The 17,681-nt window shown below is 39.6% G+C and overlaps 1 protein-coding gene across 1 annotated transcript in view; it reads left to right on the top strand.

The window, feature by feature from the left end:
- adgrd2 (adhesion G protein-coupled receptor D2) overlaps nt 1-17,681 on the top strand; it is a 55,045-nt gene that overhangs the window by 12,055 nt on the left and 25,309 nt on the right. Inside the window, exons 9-17 of the mRNA XM_072387213.1 lie at nt 5,953-6,064; nt 11,511-11,645; nt 11,943-12,051; nt 13,665-13,770; nt 13,865-13,920; nt 14,061-14,187; nt 14,287-14,390; nt 14,600-14,702; nt 16,990-17,143. Coding sequence (XP_072243314.1) covers nt 5,953-6,064; nt 11,511-11,645; nt 11,943-12,051; nt 13,665-13,770; nt 13,865-13,920; nt 14,061-14,187; nt 14,287-14,390; nt 14,600-14,702; nt 16,990-17,143 — 1,006 coding nt within the window. The remainder of the gene's footprint in view (nt 1-5,952; nt 6,065-11,510; nt 11,646-11,942; nt 12,052-13,664; nt 13,771-13,864; nt 13,921-14,060; nt 14,188-14,286; nt 14,391-14,599; nt 14,703-16,989; nt 17,144-17,681) is intronic.

Here is a 17,681-nt window from a genome sequence, read left to right as displayed (position 1 = left end):
TTTCAGTTACTACCCCAGTTTTTGACAGAAAACATCCTTCTAATACAGTTCACGGTTGGTTTTTCAGTTACTACCCCAGTTTTTGACAGAAAACATCCTTCTAATACAGTTCACTGTTGGTTTTTCAGTTACTACCCCAGTTTTTGACAGAAAACATCCTTCTAATACAGTTCACTGTTGGTTTTTCAGTTACTACCCCGGTTTTTGACAGAAAACATCCTTCTAATACAGTTCACGGTTGGTTTTTCAGTTACTACCCCAGTTTTTGACAGAAAACATCCTTCTAATACAGTTCACGGTTGGTTTTTCAGTTACTACCCCAGTTTTTGACAGAAAACATCCTTCTAATACAGTTCACGGTTGGTTTTTCAGTTACTACCCCAGTTTTTGACAGAAAACATCCTTCTAATACAGTTCACGGTTGGTTTTTCAGTTACTACCCCAGTTTTTGACAGAAAACATCCTTCTAATACAGTTCACTGTTGGTTTTTCAGTTACTACCCCAGTTTTTGACAGAAAACATCCTTCTAATACAGTTCACTGTTGGTTTTTCAGTTACTACCCCGGTTTTTGACAGAAAACATCCTTCTAATACAGTTCACGGTTGGTTTTTCAGTTACTACCCCAGTTTTTGACAGAAAACATCCTTCTAATACAGTTCACGGTTGGTTTTTCAGTTACTACCCCGGTTTTTGATGGAAAACATCCTTCTAATACAGTTCACGGTTGGTTTTTCAGTTACTACCCCAGTTTTTGACAGAAAACATGCTTCTAATACAGTTCATGGTTGGTTTTTCAGTTACTACCCCAGTTTTTGACAGAAAACATCCTTCTAATACAGTTCATGGTTGGTTTTTCAGTTACTACCCCAGTTTTTGACAGAAAACATCCTTCTAATACAGTTCACGGTTGGTTTTTCAGTTACTACCCCAGTTTTTGACAGAAAACATCCTTCTAATACAGTTCATGGATGGTTTTTCAGTTACTACCCCGGTTTTTGACAGAAAACATCCTTCTAATACAGTTCATGGTTGGTTTTTCAGTTACTACCCCGGTTTTTGACAGAAAACATCCTTCTAATACAGTTCATGGTTGGTTTTTCAGTTACTACCCCAGTTTTTGACAGAAAACATCCTTCTAATACAGTTCATGGTTGGTTTTTCAGTTACTACCCCAGTTTTTGACAGAAAACATCCTTCTAATACAGTTCACGGTTGGTTTTTCAGTTACTACCCCAGTTTTTGACAGAAAACATCCTTCTAATACAGTTCACGGTTGGTTTTTCAGTTACTACCCCAGTTTTTGACAGAAAACACCCTTCTAATACAGTTCATGGTTGGTTTTTCAGTTACTACCCCAGTTTTTGACAGAAAACATCCTTCTAATACAGTTCACGGTTGGTTTTTCAGTTACTACCCCAGTTTTTGACAGAAAACATCCTTCTAATACAGTTCACGGTTGGTTTTTCAGTTACTACCCCAGTTTTTGACAGAAAACATCCTTCTAATACAGTTCACGGTTGGTTTTTCAGTTACTACCCCGGTTTTTGACAGAAAACATCCTTCTAATACAGTTCACGGTTGGTTTTTCAGTTACTACCCCAGTTTTTGACAGAAAACATCCTTCTAATACAGTTCACGGTTGGTTTTTCAGTTACTACCCCGGTTTTTGACAGAAAACATCCTTCTAATACAGTTCATGGTTGGTTTTTCAGTTACTACCCCAGTTTTTGACAGAAAACATCCTTCTAATACAGTTCATGGTTGGTTTTTCAGTTACTACCCCAGTTTTTGACAGAAAACATCCTTCTAATACAGTTCACGGTTGGTTTTTCAGTTACTACCCCGGTTTTTGACAGAAAACATCCTTCTAATACAGTTCATGGTTGGTTTTTCAGTTACTACCCCAGTTTTTGACAGAAAACATCCTTCTAATACAGTTCATGGTTGGTTTTTCAGTTACTACCCCAGTTTTTGACAGAAAACATCCTTCTAATACAGTTCATGGTTGGTTTTTCAGTTACTACCCCAGTTTTTGACAGAAAACATCCTTCTAATACAGTTCACGGTTGGTTTTTCAGTTACTACCCCAGTTTTTGACAGAAAACATCCTTCTAATACAGTTCATGGTTGGTTTTTCAGTTACTACCCCAGTTTTTGACAGAAAACATCCTTCTAATACAGTTCATGGGTGGTTTTTCAGTTACTACCCCAGTTTTTGACAGAAAACATCCTTCTAATACAGTTCATGGTTGGTTTTTCAGTTACTACCCCAGTTTTTGACAGAAAACATCCTTCTAATACAGTTCACGGTTGGTTTTTCAGTTACTACCCCAGTTTTTGACAGAAAACATCCTTCTAATACAGTTCACGGTTGGTTTTTCAGTTACTACCCCAGTTTTTGACAGAAAACATCCTTCTAATACAGTTCACTGTTGGTTTTTCAGTTACTACCCCAGTTTTTGACAGAAAACATCCTTCTAATACAGTTCACTGTTGGTTTTTCAGTTACTACCCCGGTTTTTGACAGAAAACATCCTTCTAATACAGTTCACGGTTGGTTTTTCAGTTACTACCCCAGTTTTTGACAGAAAACATCCTTCTAATACAGTTCACGGTTGGTTTTTCAGTTACTACCCCAGTTTTTGACAGAAAACATCCTTCTAATACAGTTCACGGTTGGTTTTTCAGTTACTACCCCAGTTTTTGACAGAAAACATCCTTCTAATACAGTTCACGGTTGGTTTTTCAGTTACTACCCCAGTTTTTGACAGAAAACATCCTTCTAATACAGTTCACTGTTGGTTTTTCAGTTACTACCCCAGTTTTTGACAGAAAACATCCTTCTAATACAGTTCACTGTTGGTTTTTCAGTTACTACCCCGGTTTTTGACAGAAAACATCCTTCTAATACAGTTCACGGTTGGTTTTTCAGTTACTACCCCAGTTTTTGACAGAAAACATCCTTCTAATACAGTTCACGGTTGGTTTTTCAGTTACTACCCCGGTTTTTGATGGAAAACATCCTTCTAATACAGTTCACGGTTGGTTTTTCAGTTACTACCCCAGTTTTTGACAGAAAACATGCTTCTAATACAGTTCATGGTTGGTTTTTCAGTTACTACCCCAGTTTTTGACAGAAAACATCCTTCTAATACAGTTCATGGGTGGTTTTTCAGTTACTACCCCAGTTTTTGACAGAAAACATCCTTCTAATACAGTTCACGGTTGGTTTTTCAGTTACTACCCCAGTTTTTGACAGAAAACATCCTTCTAATACAGTTCATGGATGGTTTTTCAGTTACTACCCCGGTTTTTGACAGAAAACATCCTTCTAATACAGTTCATGGTTGGTTTTTCAGTTACTACCCCGGTTTTTGACAGAAAACATCCTTCTAATACAGTTCATGGTTGGTTTTTCAGTTACTACCCCAGTTTTTGACAGAAAACATCCTTCTAATACAGTTCATGGTTGGTTTTTCAGTTACTACCCCAGTTTTTGACAGAAAACATCCTTCTAATACAGTTCACGGTTGGTTTTTCAGTTACTACCCCAGTTTTTGACAGAAAACATCCTTCTAATACAGTTCACGGTTGGTTTTTCAGTTACTACCCCAGTTTTTGACAGAAAACACCCTTCTAATACAGTTCATGGTTGGTTTTTCAGTTACTACCCCAGTTTTTGACAGAAAACATCCTTCTAATACAGTTCACGGTTGGTTTTTCAGTTACTACCCCAGTTTTTGACAGAAAACATCCTTCTAATACAGTTCACGGTTGGTTTTTCAGTTACTACCCCAGTTTTTGACAGAAAACATCCTTCTAATACAGTTCACGGTTGGTTTTTCAGTTACTACCCCGGTTTTTGACAGAAAACATCCTTCTAATACAGTTCACGGTTGGTTTTTCAGTTACTACCCCAGTTTTTGACAGAAAACATCCTTCTAATACAGTTCACGGTTGGTTTTTCAGTTACTACCCCGGTTTTTGACAGAAAACATCCTTCTAATACAGTTCATGGTTGGTTTTTCAGTTACTACCCCAGTTTTTGACAGAAAACATCCTTCTAATACAGTTCACGGTTGGTTTTTCAGTTACTACCCCGGTTTTTGACAGAAAACATCCTTCTAATACAGTTCACGGTTGGTTTTTCAGTTACTACCCCAGTTTTTGACAGAAAACATCCTTCTAATACAGTTCACGGTTGGTTTTTCAGTTACTACCCCGGTTTTTGACAGAAAACATCCTTCTAATACAGTTCATGGTTGGTTTTTCAGTTACTACCCCAGTTTTTGACAGAAAACATCCTTCTAATACAGTTCACGGTTGGTTTTCCAGTTACTACCCCAGTTTTTGACAGAAAACATCCTTCTAATACAGTTCATGGTTGGTTTTTTAGTTACTACCCCAGTTTTTGACAGAAAACATCCTTCTAATATAGTTTACGGTTGGTTTTTCAGTTACTACCCCAGTTTTTGACAGAAAACATCCTTCTAATACAGTTCACGGTAGGTTTTTCAGTTACTACCCCAGTTTTTGACAGAAAACATCCTTCTAATACAGTTCGTGGTTGGTTTTTCAGTTACTACCCCAGTTTTTGACAGAAAACATCCTTCTAATACAGTTCATGGTTGGTTTTTCAGTTACTACCCCAGTTTTTGACAGAAAACATCCTTCTAATACAGTTCATGGTTGGTTTTTCAGTTACTACCCCAGTTTTTGACAGAAAACATCCTTCTAATACAGTTCATGGTTGGTTTTTCAGTTACTACCCCCAGTTTTTGACAGAAAACATCCTTCTAATACAGTTCACGGTTGGTTTTTCAGTTACTACCCCAGTTTTTGACAGAAAACATCCTTCTAATACAGTTCACGGTTGGTTTTTCAGTTACTACCCCAGTTTTTGACAGAAAACATCCTTCTAATACAGTTCATGGTTGGTTTTTCAGTTACTACCCCAGTTTTTGACAGAAAACATGCTTCTAATACAGTTCACGGTTGGTTTTTCAGTTACTACCCCCAGTTTTTGACAGAAAACATCCTTCTAATACAGTTCACGGTTGGTTTTTCAGTTACTACCCCAGTTTTTGACAGAAAACATCCTTCTAATACAGTTCACGGTTGGTTTTTCAGTTACTACCCCAGTTTTTGACAGAAAACATCCTTCTAATACAGTTCACGGTTGGTTTTTCAGTTACTACCCCAGTTTTTGACAGAAAACATCCTTCTAATACAGTTCACGGTTGGTTTTTCAGTTACTACCCCAGTTTTTGACAGAAAACATCCTTCTAATACAGTTCACGGTTGGTTTTTCAGTTACTACCCCAGTTTTTGACAGAAAACATCCTTCTAATACAGTGCATGGTTGGTTTTTCAGTTACTACCCCGGTTTTTGACAGAAAACATCCTTCTAATACAGTTCATGGTTGGTATGCTTCATTTCTTGTTGTTGTTTGTCACTTCTTTCCCTGCCATATTGATGTGTGGAGTATAGAGATCCTTATGACTATTGCCTTATGTGAAGAGCTGTTTCTCTCAGCACTATGCATCCCTTCTTCCCCTCCCCACCCCCAACCTCCCAGAGCTCCAAGGCCACCTCAACGCAAACTCAATGGATCAGAAGCACTCTGAAAAACCACGGCTGTACTCATCCATAGCCTCCCTCGTTCTGCTCGCAGCTCTGTCTCCAAGGCTCAGCTCTTAGACGAGCACACTGAGATCAGAATGCGAGGTTTCACAACAGAAAATGGCTAAATCTATGAGCTCTGCATTCTGTTGAGCTTTGTTTGTCCACCTCAGCATAACTGTGTAGACTGAAGCACTGAAAGCATGTTCTTTTTGCATGGCAGTGAATGGTAATTTTGATGTGTCCTTACCTTTGATGATTGTGAGGAGCAGTGCAGAGCAAATAAGTGCTGCTGACTGTGACATATTTTTTTTTTGTGCCTTTTAGGTGGTGAATGGACCCATGGATGTTGTCAGGAGCATTGACCGGATGGTGACCCGCTTAACCCCTCACATGATGGCAGAGACTGATCACCTGACCATTAACAGTCCCAACATCAGTGAGTCACAGTTAAATGCAGGAAACCTCCAAATCTAGCAAAATAAATCACATCTTTGAGCCAGGATCTGGATCGTTTTTAGAAAACTATAGAGCTGCGAGTAGGTAACAGATGACCTTCAATAAAGATAATATCCATTCACCAACAGGAGGACAGTGTTAGAACAGCTTTAAATAAGCAACAAAAAAACACTCTGAGATGCTGTGTTATTGACCGCAGATTTCATCTTGGCTTTAATTTTTAAACAGTAAAGCTATTGGTTTGGCTTCTTTATATGTTCAAGATTTCTTGAATGGAATTTAATTGAATTGAATAAAACTTTATTGATCCCCAAAATGAACTCATTTAGCTGCAGCAGAATCAGTGATAGATATTAATCGTCAGTCACCATTGTTTCGCACCTCCTGTTACATTCTTTGTTGCAGCAGAGCTGAAAAAGCCTCCTGCTGAACAGACTTTGGTGTTTGATCACTACCTTATATAGAGGGTTCAGTGCTGTCCATTATGGTTGTGCATCAGTCTCCATTGAATAATCCCGGGACTCCAGTGCTGTCCCCAGCACAGTCAGGATTTTTTTCAAGTTTGTTGAGTTTCTTTGTGTCACTGATTCTAAAAGCACTAAAAATAGCTCCAAATCAGACTCTCTACTACAGGCTTATAGAAAATATGCAACGTCTTGGTGCAGACATTAAAGAATCTAAGCTTCCTCAACATGTAGAGCTTGTAGACAGCTTTAGTGCTGCATTTCGAGTTCAGTCTGTTGCCCAAGTAAAAACCGAGGTACTTGACATCCTCCACTTCTTTCGCCAGGATAAAAATAGTGTAATTTTATTTTTTGTTTATTTTGTTTACATTTGAGGTGATCATTCCCACATCATGCCACAACGTGACTGACCAGTTTCCTGTGCTCAGCCTCTTGTCCATCACTGACACCTAAGAAAAAATTATTTATCTTATGAGCCCTCAATAGTTATTCAGTCTAAATTTCATCACTGTACCAACTGCAATAAAAGTTTATGGTAAATGCTTGTTAAAGATTGAGGGCGAGGTTTGCCAAGGCTTTAAAGCAGAGATTATGTAGGTATTCCTCTGTTAGCATTAACGCGGTACATGTTGATGAGGAGTGTAACTAAATCAAAGTAATGACAAAGTTTTCTTTAAAAATATGTGTGATGTGGCAAGAATCTTATGTAGTAAAACAAACTAATGGGTTCAAAACAAAACTTTAACAAACCTGGACCTTATTTCTGGCATAAAATACGTTTATCTACTCACTGATAACAGTTTGGTGAAAGTCGGCGTCCTTTGGACGCTAATTCGAGATCTGCATATATCCATATAACGGAGTGAACGGGGCTTAGAGGATGCAGCCTCTAAATAAGGCATTATCTGTCTTTATTTCACCAATACTTTAAGAAGAATGAATGAATGAACGTGTGCTATAGCTCTGTTAGCTCATAGCTGCTGTGTTGTTGTTATTGGCGGCTATCAGGGGGCTTATAGAGGGCTTTCTACACACTCTTCTACTGGGATGACGTCATCGACACGCCCCCCTGCAGCACAGTTTATTTACTCCGTGCTCTGTGACAGTCGGCTAACTTCACACAGAGTTTGCTGCTGATAGTTTTGTGCAACATGGCAGGATATTTATCAGATTTTGACGACGTGGTGGAGTGAATGAGCTGTGCTGCAGCGGCACACGTCGCCTCATCCTAAAAAGCTGATCTCACGCAGTCACTTTAGTGAATGTTTACAACTGAAAGGAAGAATTTTAAACTCAACCACAATCTTTTATTGAATGTATTCAGTGCTTAAACCTAACCCAGAAATTATTATGCCTAAATCTGACCAGGTACATGTAGTCATGAGGGGGGGCATGACTTAGGTTTAGGACCAGTTGTACACAACACTTCTTGTCATTTCTTTGGGAAAGACGCTGGATTTCACTTTAACCCCCCCCAATAACCCCAAAGCTTTACATGAGTCCTGATCATGGGACCAACCCAAAGCGTTCTCAGGTTCTCTGAAAACCCATGAGTCCTGCGACCTCGCTGCTTGTGCATAAATAAACACTCAAAATGACTTTTGTAATGTTCATTTTCAGCACTTAATATCCTCTCAGCTGTTGGATCAGGACACTGACACCGAAAACCTTTGTTTGCATCTCAGACACAACAGGGGCTTTGACGGAACTGCAGTATTCGATGCCCTTGAAATGAGAATGGTTTGTCTTAAGAAACATTTGGTTTATTTTTTAATCTTTTTTTAAAATTCTATTCTATTGTAACTGTACACACACAATCCTCTACCACACCAGAGAAAAAAACAGGCAGGTGGAATTTTGTTTACTTGCTAAAAATGTTCTAAATGAATGACAAGCTTGGAGGATCTTTCTTTTGGAAGTTTCTCTCATCCTCTTATTTCTTCCACGAATTGTCACGTCTCTCCTCTGATGCTCTGCTGGATTTAGGTCTGGATTTAGGATAGTGTAGTGGTATGATTGCCACCTTACGTGTGGGAGATCTGGGTTCAAATCCCCTACATGAAAGGTACTGTCTCCAGTAGGGGTCCTTAGGCAAGACCTGCTTATTTGTAAGTTGCTTTGGATAAAAACAACTAAATGCTAAATGCATAAACATTTTCTATACCCCCTTAATCCAACTGTCAGGTCGCAGGGGGGGCTGGAGCCTATCCCAGCGGGGTACACCGGGGACAGGTCGCCAGTCCATCACAGGGCCACAAACAACACGAATTGTCACGTCTCTCCTCTGATGCTCTGCTGGATTTAGGTCTACAGTCTACCTGGGTCATTTCACAATGATCCATCCATCCATTTTCTATACCCCCTTAATCCAACTGTCAGGTCGCGGGGGGGCTGGAGCCTATCCCAGCGGCCTTCAGACTCACACTCACTCCTAAGGACCATTTTAGAGACACTAATCAACCTAACCTGCATGTTTTTGGACGGTGGGAGGAAGCCGGAGAACCCGGAGAGAACCCACAGATACACAGGGAGAACATGCTAACTCCCCAGCCTTCTATCACCAAAACATAAGAAAATATGTCTTTTTTTTTACTGAATATGACTTCCTAAGCTTCACTCTTGAGTTTTACATTTATTCTTGTCCCAGAAGCCTTTGACAAACGTTTAATCAGTTTTTTAGCACTAACTTCAGTTTCTGCAGCAGGACATTGAGCACATAAGAAAGAAAACATTTAGATCTTCAGCTGCTTAGTCCAAAGTTCAGTCAAGATTATTTAGCAGCCAAAGTTCACCAATCAGCATTCACACCATTTTTTTCACAGATGATTTGCACTCTAGTTTTTTTAAATATTTCTTTCCTTCTATCCAGATTTTTATCTCCACAAAGGAGCCCTTGACCTCAATAAAAGCCCCCTTGTCCTTGGCTTGGCCGTCAGTTTCACAAAGACAATTACTGGTTCCAAGCTTCTTCCATTTTAGATTTTGGTCTCTTTAAATGGTGCAGAAATCTATCCGCAGGTCTGTCCTGTTTCAAAGTTTTACTGACAGTTCTCCCAGCTTACTTTTTACTTCTCCATGCACTATGGATTGGACAGCACCATCCTAGCGCCATGCTAGCTGTGACCTCAGCCTCTTCTTCTTACTCCTCCACTTTTTACCCAGCGAGGACATGGCCCACCAGCTCATTTGGCCATAAATATCTCCACGTTTAGACATTTTTTAAGCTGTTTAGTCCTTAATATTTTGTTTGTATGTACTGGATAGTGTAGTGGTATGATTGCCACCTTTTGTGTGGGAGACCTGGATTCAAATCCCCTGCATGAAAGGCACTACCTCCAGTAGGGGTCCTTAGGCAAGACGCCCCCTACCCTATCTGCCTACCTGCCAGTTGCTTTGGATAAAAGCGTCTGCTAAATACATAAACCTAAACAAACTATAAACTTTAAGACTTCTTCAAGTAGTCCAGTGAAATTTATAAGGTGCAGGTGGATTCCAATCAAGTTGTAGGAGCATCGCAAAGGGCCACTGATCGAAGCAGGATGTCAAAACAAGGTATGAACACTGCTGCCAACTAATACTCCCTGAGTGACCATTTCAATCCCTTAATAAGCCACATCAAGCTGTACAGAGCAGGTGAGTTTAACAGGGAGTGTGAGATGGGGAAACAACTAAAAGAACCCCGTTCATTTTTAAAAATAAAACACTCGTGCCCCATTTTGTGTTGACCACAGGTCCCTATTATGTGCTCAGTGTCGGTGTTTTGTGTTGCTTTTGAATAAGGACAAATGAGTTCTTAGCTATTCAGTGAGAGCATTAACTTTTGTTTCATGGTTGTCTGTCGTCTTTTAGACAAGTAAACTTCTGTATACCTAAGTGCCTAAACCTAACTAACCCTAACCCCTAAGAGAACAATGGTCAAAAGCTACATATAGGCAATCTGTGCGTTGAAGTAAAGCTTTAAGAGATTGGGTGGTATGTGAGTTGGTTTGTAAGGTGATCGGTATGTTGGAGTAAGACAGGATTCATGAAAAGCATTAACACTAGTTTATTCCCAGATATGATGTCAGAATAGCAACCAGGCAGGCAGTTTGATTGGCTGGTGCCTGCATTGCAGAAAAGTTCTCGGCTTTCCACTGCAAGCTGTGCTAGCGTAGCAGCAGAGCTAGAATTCAATTTGGTTATGTAAGCCGTCATCTGATTCAAAGAGAATGAGAAGCCAGAGGTTTGATGCCTGAAATGCACGTGTGAAACCTGCCTAACTGTGTGGGTGACCTGGTTTTTCTGTAACCGCTGCATTGCTTCCCCCTTCCCTTATTACAGTATTTTCTTGAAGATGGAGCAAGATTGCAGGTGGGGCTTGCCTACATTTGTGTTTGAGGTGGTGGATGAGTGACATTGGTCCTTTTTATTATTGAACTGGCACAAAAAAGGTTTCTGTTTCATCTTGTGATCCACAGACCAGGTTGAAATATTATGTAAATGAGATTTTTATTAAATTTTTTGTGATGATGTCCAAACTGTTTCCAGCTTTTAGAGATGTTGGAAGAAAAATGTCAAGTAGGTTCTCAAAGTAGACAGAGTCTTCTTAAAATTCAGCACAAATATGCTAACATTGCCATGGTAACAACTTTTCAGCACATTGTAATCAATCCTGGTTTAACTGCAGACCATTGCCATTATTTTGTTATTTTGCTTTGAAAAATGTCAGTTTAGAAGCAAAGAAAATTTAATAAATCTTTTAGACCCAGCTACTCTAGCATAAAGTGGATATGTAGAACAAATTATCTAGAAATTTTATCTCAGTATCCTGTTTTAAACCCTCATCATTAAATTAGATCTACTGTACAAACATTCCCTGGAAAATGATGGGCTTTCTTAATGATTCATAAAGATTTATTAATAAAAATGTAGTTTTCAGCTGTGATCTGCGCTAGCTGCTCCTTGTCATTCTCTCCTTTTCAGAACTGGAGGTGCAGCAGCAGAGGCTGCAGGATGGATCTAAAACATCAAGCTTCTGCGGGCCTGAGACTGAGAAACACACCAATCTCGACTGTATTTCAGTCCCACGTCAGAAAATACAGGATCTCCATAACAACGGTAGAGTGCTGCAAAAACCAATCATCTTCCTTTACTTGCTCTTTCAGTATCCACTTATTCAGAGTTAAGTCTTGCAAAGTGAATGCAGAGGACAATGCCACAACAACCTATTTAGGAATGTATAGCATGCATACTCTCCCAAGGACCCACAGTGAAATATAGAGGATGTGCATTGTTAGGACGAGCAAAAATGCTTCATTGGTACCAATAAGCGCCCCATATGAAGTGAATTTCTCGAAGTAGTGTTCTCTTTTGGCTGCAGAAGCATTCATCTTGCTGTTGTTGTTGAATATGCAGGCTTCTTTAAGCTCACCTTGGTCAACACATGGTACGGCTCTCTGCGGCCTCTTTTCAAACCGGAGGAAAACATCACCATGGTGCCGACTGTCACCGACGGCAGCCAGAGGTAAAGTTTAAGCACGAGTGGGGATGGAAATATTGTGTCGCTGACAACTTTCAGCCTTGACATGGCATGTTTTTCACGGACTTTTCAACCATTTAATACACCTCGGTTTAAGTCTCATTCACTAGCTGTAGTAATGCCAGTGCTGACGTTGCATAAAAGCAATTTAGCTACATCTGACTGAAGTTTATATGCATTCAGAGAGTCTGATAATAGTTACAATGGTTTTAAATAGCACAGGGTAAAATGATTGATATTTTAAGTATAAAGCTACCAGTAAAACCTCCCACATTACATTTTTATTTACTGCTAGCTAACACAACTGGTAGGAAAAAAGCAAACAAATGTATAAAACGACACCTTTAGTACCACAGAATTCTTCTTTTTTTCACTTTTCTGTTCATGACTTGTTGAACTGAAATTTACATGTGAAGGCAACATAGTAAACATAGTTTACAAATGACTTACTGCATATATTTATATCTTATACAGAGGTGCACATAAGTGCAGATGAAACGCTCGCCAGATGAAACGTTGCAACGCTCGTTTGCGTACTTAAGATTTGGGGATAGATAGTTGCGCAAACTGTCAGTAAAACGTTTAGAACGTCGTCAAAATGTCAAAGAAGCAAGTTCCTCCTCCTCCAAACATGTCAGACTGAATCTGAACCGCAAAAGTGGCTGCAGGAGGTCAGCTGGCTTCAAAGGAATGATGAGCTCACAGAGATGTGGTGCAGAATATCCCGGGAAAATCCCACTCTGGCGGACAAAAACGGCGCCTTTTGTTCAGGTACCAAAAACTTTACTCATCCAGCTTTTGATAAGCCGACAGCAGAGAGAACCGGAAAGTAGTTCAAGCAGCTGATAATGAAAACAGACGTTGTCAGGACCCAGAAACACAGTCGTGTTATTAGAAAATTACAGAACAGACATTTATTGAGCTGATTCTCTTCATTTTCAGCTGAAATTAAAGCACATGTCACACTATCCACGGATCCCTTTTGTTTTGTTCCTTAAAGGTTTAAAATGTGAGGAACAAGCAACAACCCTGAGAAGGTTCTGCCCTGAGAACAAGACCAGAAGTCTTATGTGCACCCCTGTATTTATATATATACAGGAAATAGAAAAGAAAATATACGGAGAAGATGAGAATAATATAGAGGGAACAATGGAGAGAGTCAAAACTAGCTAAATTCAGCTGAAATTAAAGCACATGTCACATGAAGTCTTGTGTATTTCTGGATGGATGGATGGATGGATGGATGGATGGATGGATGGATGGATGGATGGATGGATGGATGGATGGATGGATGGATGGATGGATGGATGGATGGATGGATGGATGGATGGATGGATGGATGGATGGATGGATGGATGGATGGATGGATGGATGGATGGATGGATGGATGGATGGATGGATGGGAGAAAGAGAGAGGAAAGATTGATGGATGGATGGATGGATGGATGGGAGAGAGAAAGAGAGGAAAGATTGATGGATGGATGGATAGATAGGTGTGTATTTGTGAGAACAACATATTCTCCACATGCTGTAATGTTTGTGTTGTGCGTTTTAACTCTTATTGACTGATATGATGTATTCATTTTTGGTACCACCAGGTATCTGGGCACCGTCCTGGGCTCCTCTGTAATATCCACCACAGTGCTTGGGGATGACCAGCCAGTTAGCATGGCGGTTCACTTCCAGCTGCAGCACAGAGTGCAGGTTGACACCCCCCCTCTTTGAAACAGCACTGATGTTATCAAGTTATTCTCCATGTTTAGCAACTTATTCACCGTGTATCCTGCTCTTCCAATAGAACTCTGTTGGCACCGTGCACGATCCGGTGTGCGCCTTTTGGGATTTTGACCTCACGTAAGTAGCAATGGTGACTTTTGAGAAGCCTTTAAAGTTGTATTACACGGATTCCATAATATTAGAAATGTGCAAAACGTGTTCATACCTAGATCTGTAAATGTAGATCTGTAAATATGTGTTGTTCCGTATGCAACTAGTCCAGAGGCTGGTGGATGGTGGAATACTAAAGGCTGTGAGGTAGTGTCCAAACATTATGGATACACTGTGTGCTACTGCAACCACACCACCAATTTTGCATTGCTGCTGCAGGTTTATGAAGCTAAGGTAACATTTCCCAGTCCAGTAATTACTGTGTAGGCTTTCGTCAAGAGTTTGTGCCGCTGCTTTTATAGCATATGCTCTTTGTGTGTGTTTCTGTGTCAGAGGAGCCCAGAGAACGAAAAAGCTCTGCAGGTTCTGACGTTCATCGGTTGTGGAGTGTCTCTGTGTGGCCTCCTCTTCACCTTCATCCTCTTCATTGCTGTGGGGTGAGTCACAAAAATCACAGAGTGCTCTCTGAAAGCTTTATAGGTGAAAAGCCTTTCACAAAACCCTGCCAGATTAACATTAATAATTTATTTTCAAAGCTCTGTAGGTGTGTGAGCATCACTCCAGTGACATTTTTTATCTTCAAAATTCTGAAAGCTGCACTCGTATTTTGTATTCTGTTGGTTCTTATGTGTGCACGTCTCTGCAGTGTCCCTAAGTCAGACCGCACCACTGTTCATAAGAACCTGATAGTTGCTCTGGGCATTGCTGAGCTGCTGTTGATGTGTAGTGACTGGGCATCTGAAAATGAGGTGAGTCCACGTATTTACAGAAATGCGTTAGTTTGAATACCAAGAAATGAAAGAATGATAACATTTCTGAGACTGTAGTGTAATTTAGTGCAGTTGGAGGTTGTATATATATATATGTATATATATATCATTCAATATATTCAAAGTTTCATTCAATATATTCAGAATTTCATTCCATATATTCAAGTTTCATTCAATATATTCAGAATTTCATTCAATATATTCAAGTTTCATTCAATATATTCAGAATTTCATTCAATATATTCAAGTTTCATTCAATATATTCAGAATTTCATTCAATATATTCAAGTTTCATTCAATATATTCAAGTTTCATTCAATATATTCAGAATTTCATTCAATATATTCAAGTTTCATTCAATATATTCAAGGTTCATTCCATATATTCAAGTTTCATTCCATATATTCAAAGATTAATTTCCTGAACGGCATGCCATAATATATATATATATATTACTTACAGGCATGTGAAAAAGAAAGTATATCCGCTGTTAATTTCACTGTTTGAAATATCAGAAAATATCAAAAGTCATGACATATTACTCTGTTTCATAGGTTATTTAAGAACAACTGAGCCAAAATACAGAAGCCATGTGTGCAGCCTTACTTGCTTCCATAGTAATCAAGTGTTTGCAGCCAGGTGCTCAAATCACATGCACTTGAGTAACTGATCATCAGCCAGAATTTTGTTGGTCTGGAGCATTCAGGTGTGTTTAAACACAATAGAAAAAAAGGAAAACACATCAGCAATGATCTTAAGGAAGCATTGCTGCTGCCCATCAACCTGAGAAGGGTTATAAGGCCATTTCCAAACCTTTTGTTCGCTATTGGACCGAGAGAAATGATACTCACAAGAGAAAAAACATTCAAGACAGCCACCGATTTCCACAGCCATCTCGCTCTAAAAGGGAAGCTGGCAGCACTGCTTACATTACATTACATTTCAAGACCTGTGCCACTCTGCAAGGTCCAACAGGTCCGTGTGCAGCCAACAGTGTTTGCAACCATGAGCATGCTGATTGTGCACAAAAAAGACAAGGAGCAGAATAGCAATGTGGGCTTTGTTATGAGGAGATCCACAGCTCTATGATGGAAGATGTAGCTTTAGCACAGCTGACCCAAAAGGCAGCATGGAGAGGATAGCAGCACAAGATAAAAGATAAGGAAAAAACAGAATAATCCACTTTCAAATATATATATATTGGAGTTTTTTTTTTATATTATTTCAGTAGTTATATTTACCAAGTGGTGGTACGTCCTATCACCTCTTTTCAGCTAATTGGAAACTCACAAACTCACCCACTAAAGCACCACTAGATGGTAAGCACCACTGTAGAGTATGGATTTGCTGTTTCTCTCTTAGGAACAGAATCCTTGACCAACCAGCCCGGTTTTAGGGATATTACAAGGAGAACGAGTGTGGTGCAAACATAAGGCCAGAGGGAGGGGAAACTCCTTGATATTCTGAGGGAATGGTGAACAGCGGTTCCTGGAGGTTCGCAGAGGAGAGGAGCAACAATGGCCTCTGGAGGAGGAAGAGCGGACTGCAGGCATGAAGAACATCAGAAAGGACTTCAGCTGATTCATTTCCTTATGAAAGAAAGAGGCTCAGTTTAGGTTCTGGTTGAACTAGCTGGAGTTGAGCTTCATTAAGGAGAGATCCGATCCCATCAGTGTCATAAAACCATAAGATAGCTTTTGGTTTTACCCTGAATATTGCATATGTTTGCAGTTATTGCTGCTCTGTTTAAAACCTTGCAAACCTTGCAAAACCTTGAAAAAGCATCTGTAAGGGACAAGTTTGCCAGGTAACCAAGCTGTTTTGGTTCAGAAACATTGGACTCTGACATAACTGTGGCTTGTTATAGAATTTAAATTCAATATTTCCCCCCTTTCGACTGAGTCGGGCCGCGTTGGACCCAAAAGTAGAACCCCTAACCCAAACCATGAATAAGGTCTTTACAGAATAAAGCCACCCGGTGGCTTATTGAGGAATGGGCAAACGCAGTTATGCTACTCACCTCAGAATGGATCAGGTTTGCCTTCCTCATGTCTCGACATGCTACTACAGGAGCCCGGAAGGGACAAACCAGACACTGGCTCTAAAGCTTCACCTTTTCAGTCCGTATGCTGTTAAGATTAAGATCTTAATTACAGGTCTTAAGAATGATATAGTAAAAGATTAATAAATAATAATTATAAAGAAGGTACGTACAGCATGTGCAGCCGAACCACACAGATTAGAGTGTATGTGCTTTATCCTGCAGGCAGCTTGTTTCCTGGTGACTGCACTGCTTCACCTCTTCTTCATGGCCTCCTTCTCTTGGATGCTTGTGGAGGGTCTTCTGCTGTGGAGCAAAGTCGTGTCGGTCAACATCAGTGAGGACCGCAGGATGAAGCTCTACTATATCATCGGCTGGGGTAAACTTTGCTTCTATTTCAGTGTCAGTTTCACTCAGTTTCACTCCTACTTTGATGAATATTAACTCACTCTGTCACAAAAAATCATGGCTTAGAATGTTACATTTTCAGGAAGTCACAACTACTTTACTATTTAAAGAGGATTGGCTTCTACATAACCTACATGTTCCTCCAGAACTGTCATTTCACGTTGTCAGGACACTTTACTCCTTTGGCTGTGTTTTCTGTGACTATAACATGGCTGCTGACATCTGGATAATATTCTATTCTGAATTAATTGTGCCATCTTTTTATAATAGTGACTTTATTATTCCATCCATACATTTTCTATATCTGCTTAATCCGTTGGTCGGGTCGCAGGGGGGCTGTGACAATATTAATGTTGATTAGAATCATATAAGATTTACCATCTTATATGAATTATTATGGTTTTAAATTATTTCTACTTATTATTTCCTATCTGAAGCTGTACTTTCAGGTATTTTTAAAAAATATTTTATCAATTTTGGGTTATTTTTTCACATCATAGCTTCATTCA

Source organism: Leuresthes tenuis, unplaced genomic scaffold (genome assembly GCF_036924035.1).
Source record: "Leuresthes tenuis unplaced genomic scaffold, fLeuTen1.0.hap1 SCAF_6, whole genome shotgun sequence".
Taxonomy (NCBI): domain Eukaryota; kingdom Metazoa; phylum Chordata; class Actinopteri; order Atheriniformes; family Atherinopsidae; genus Leuresthes; species Leuresthes tenuis.
This window is presented reverse-complemented; position numbering and strand designations above follow the sequence as displayed.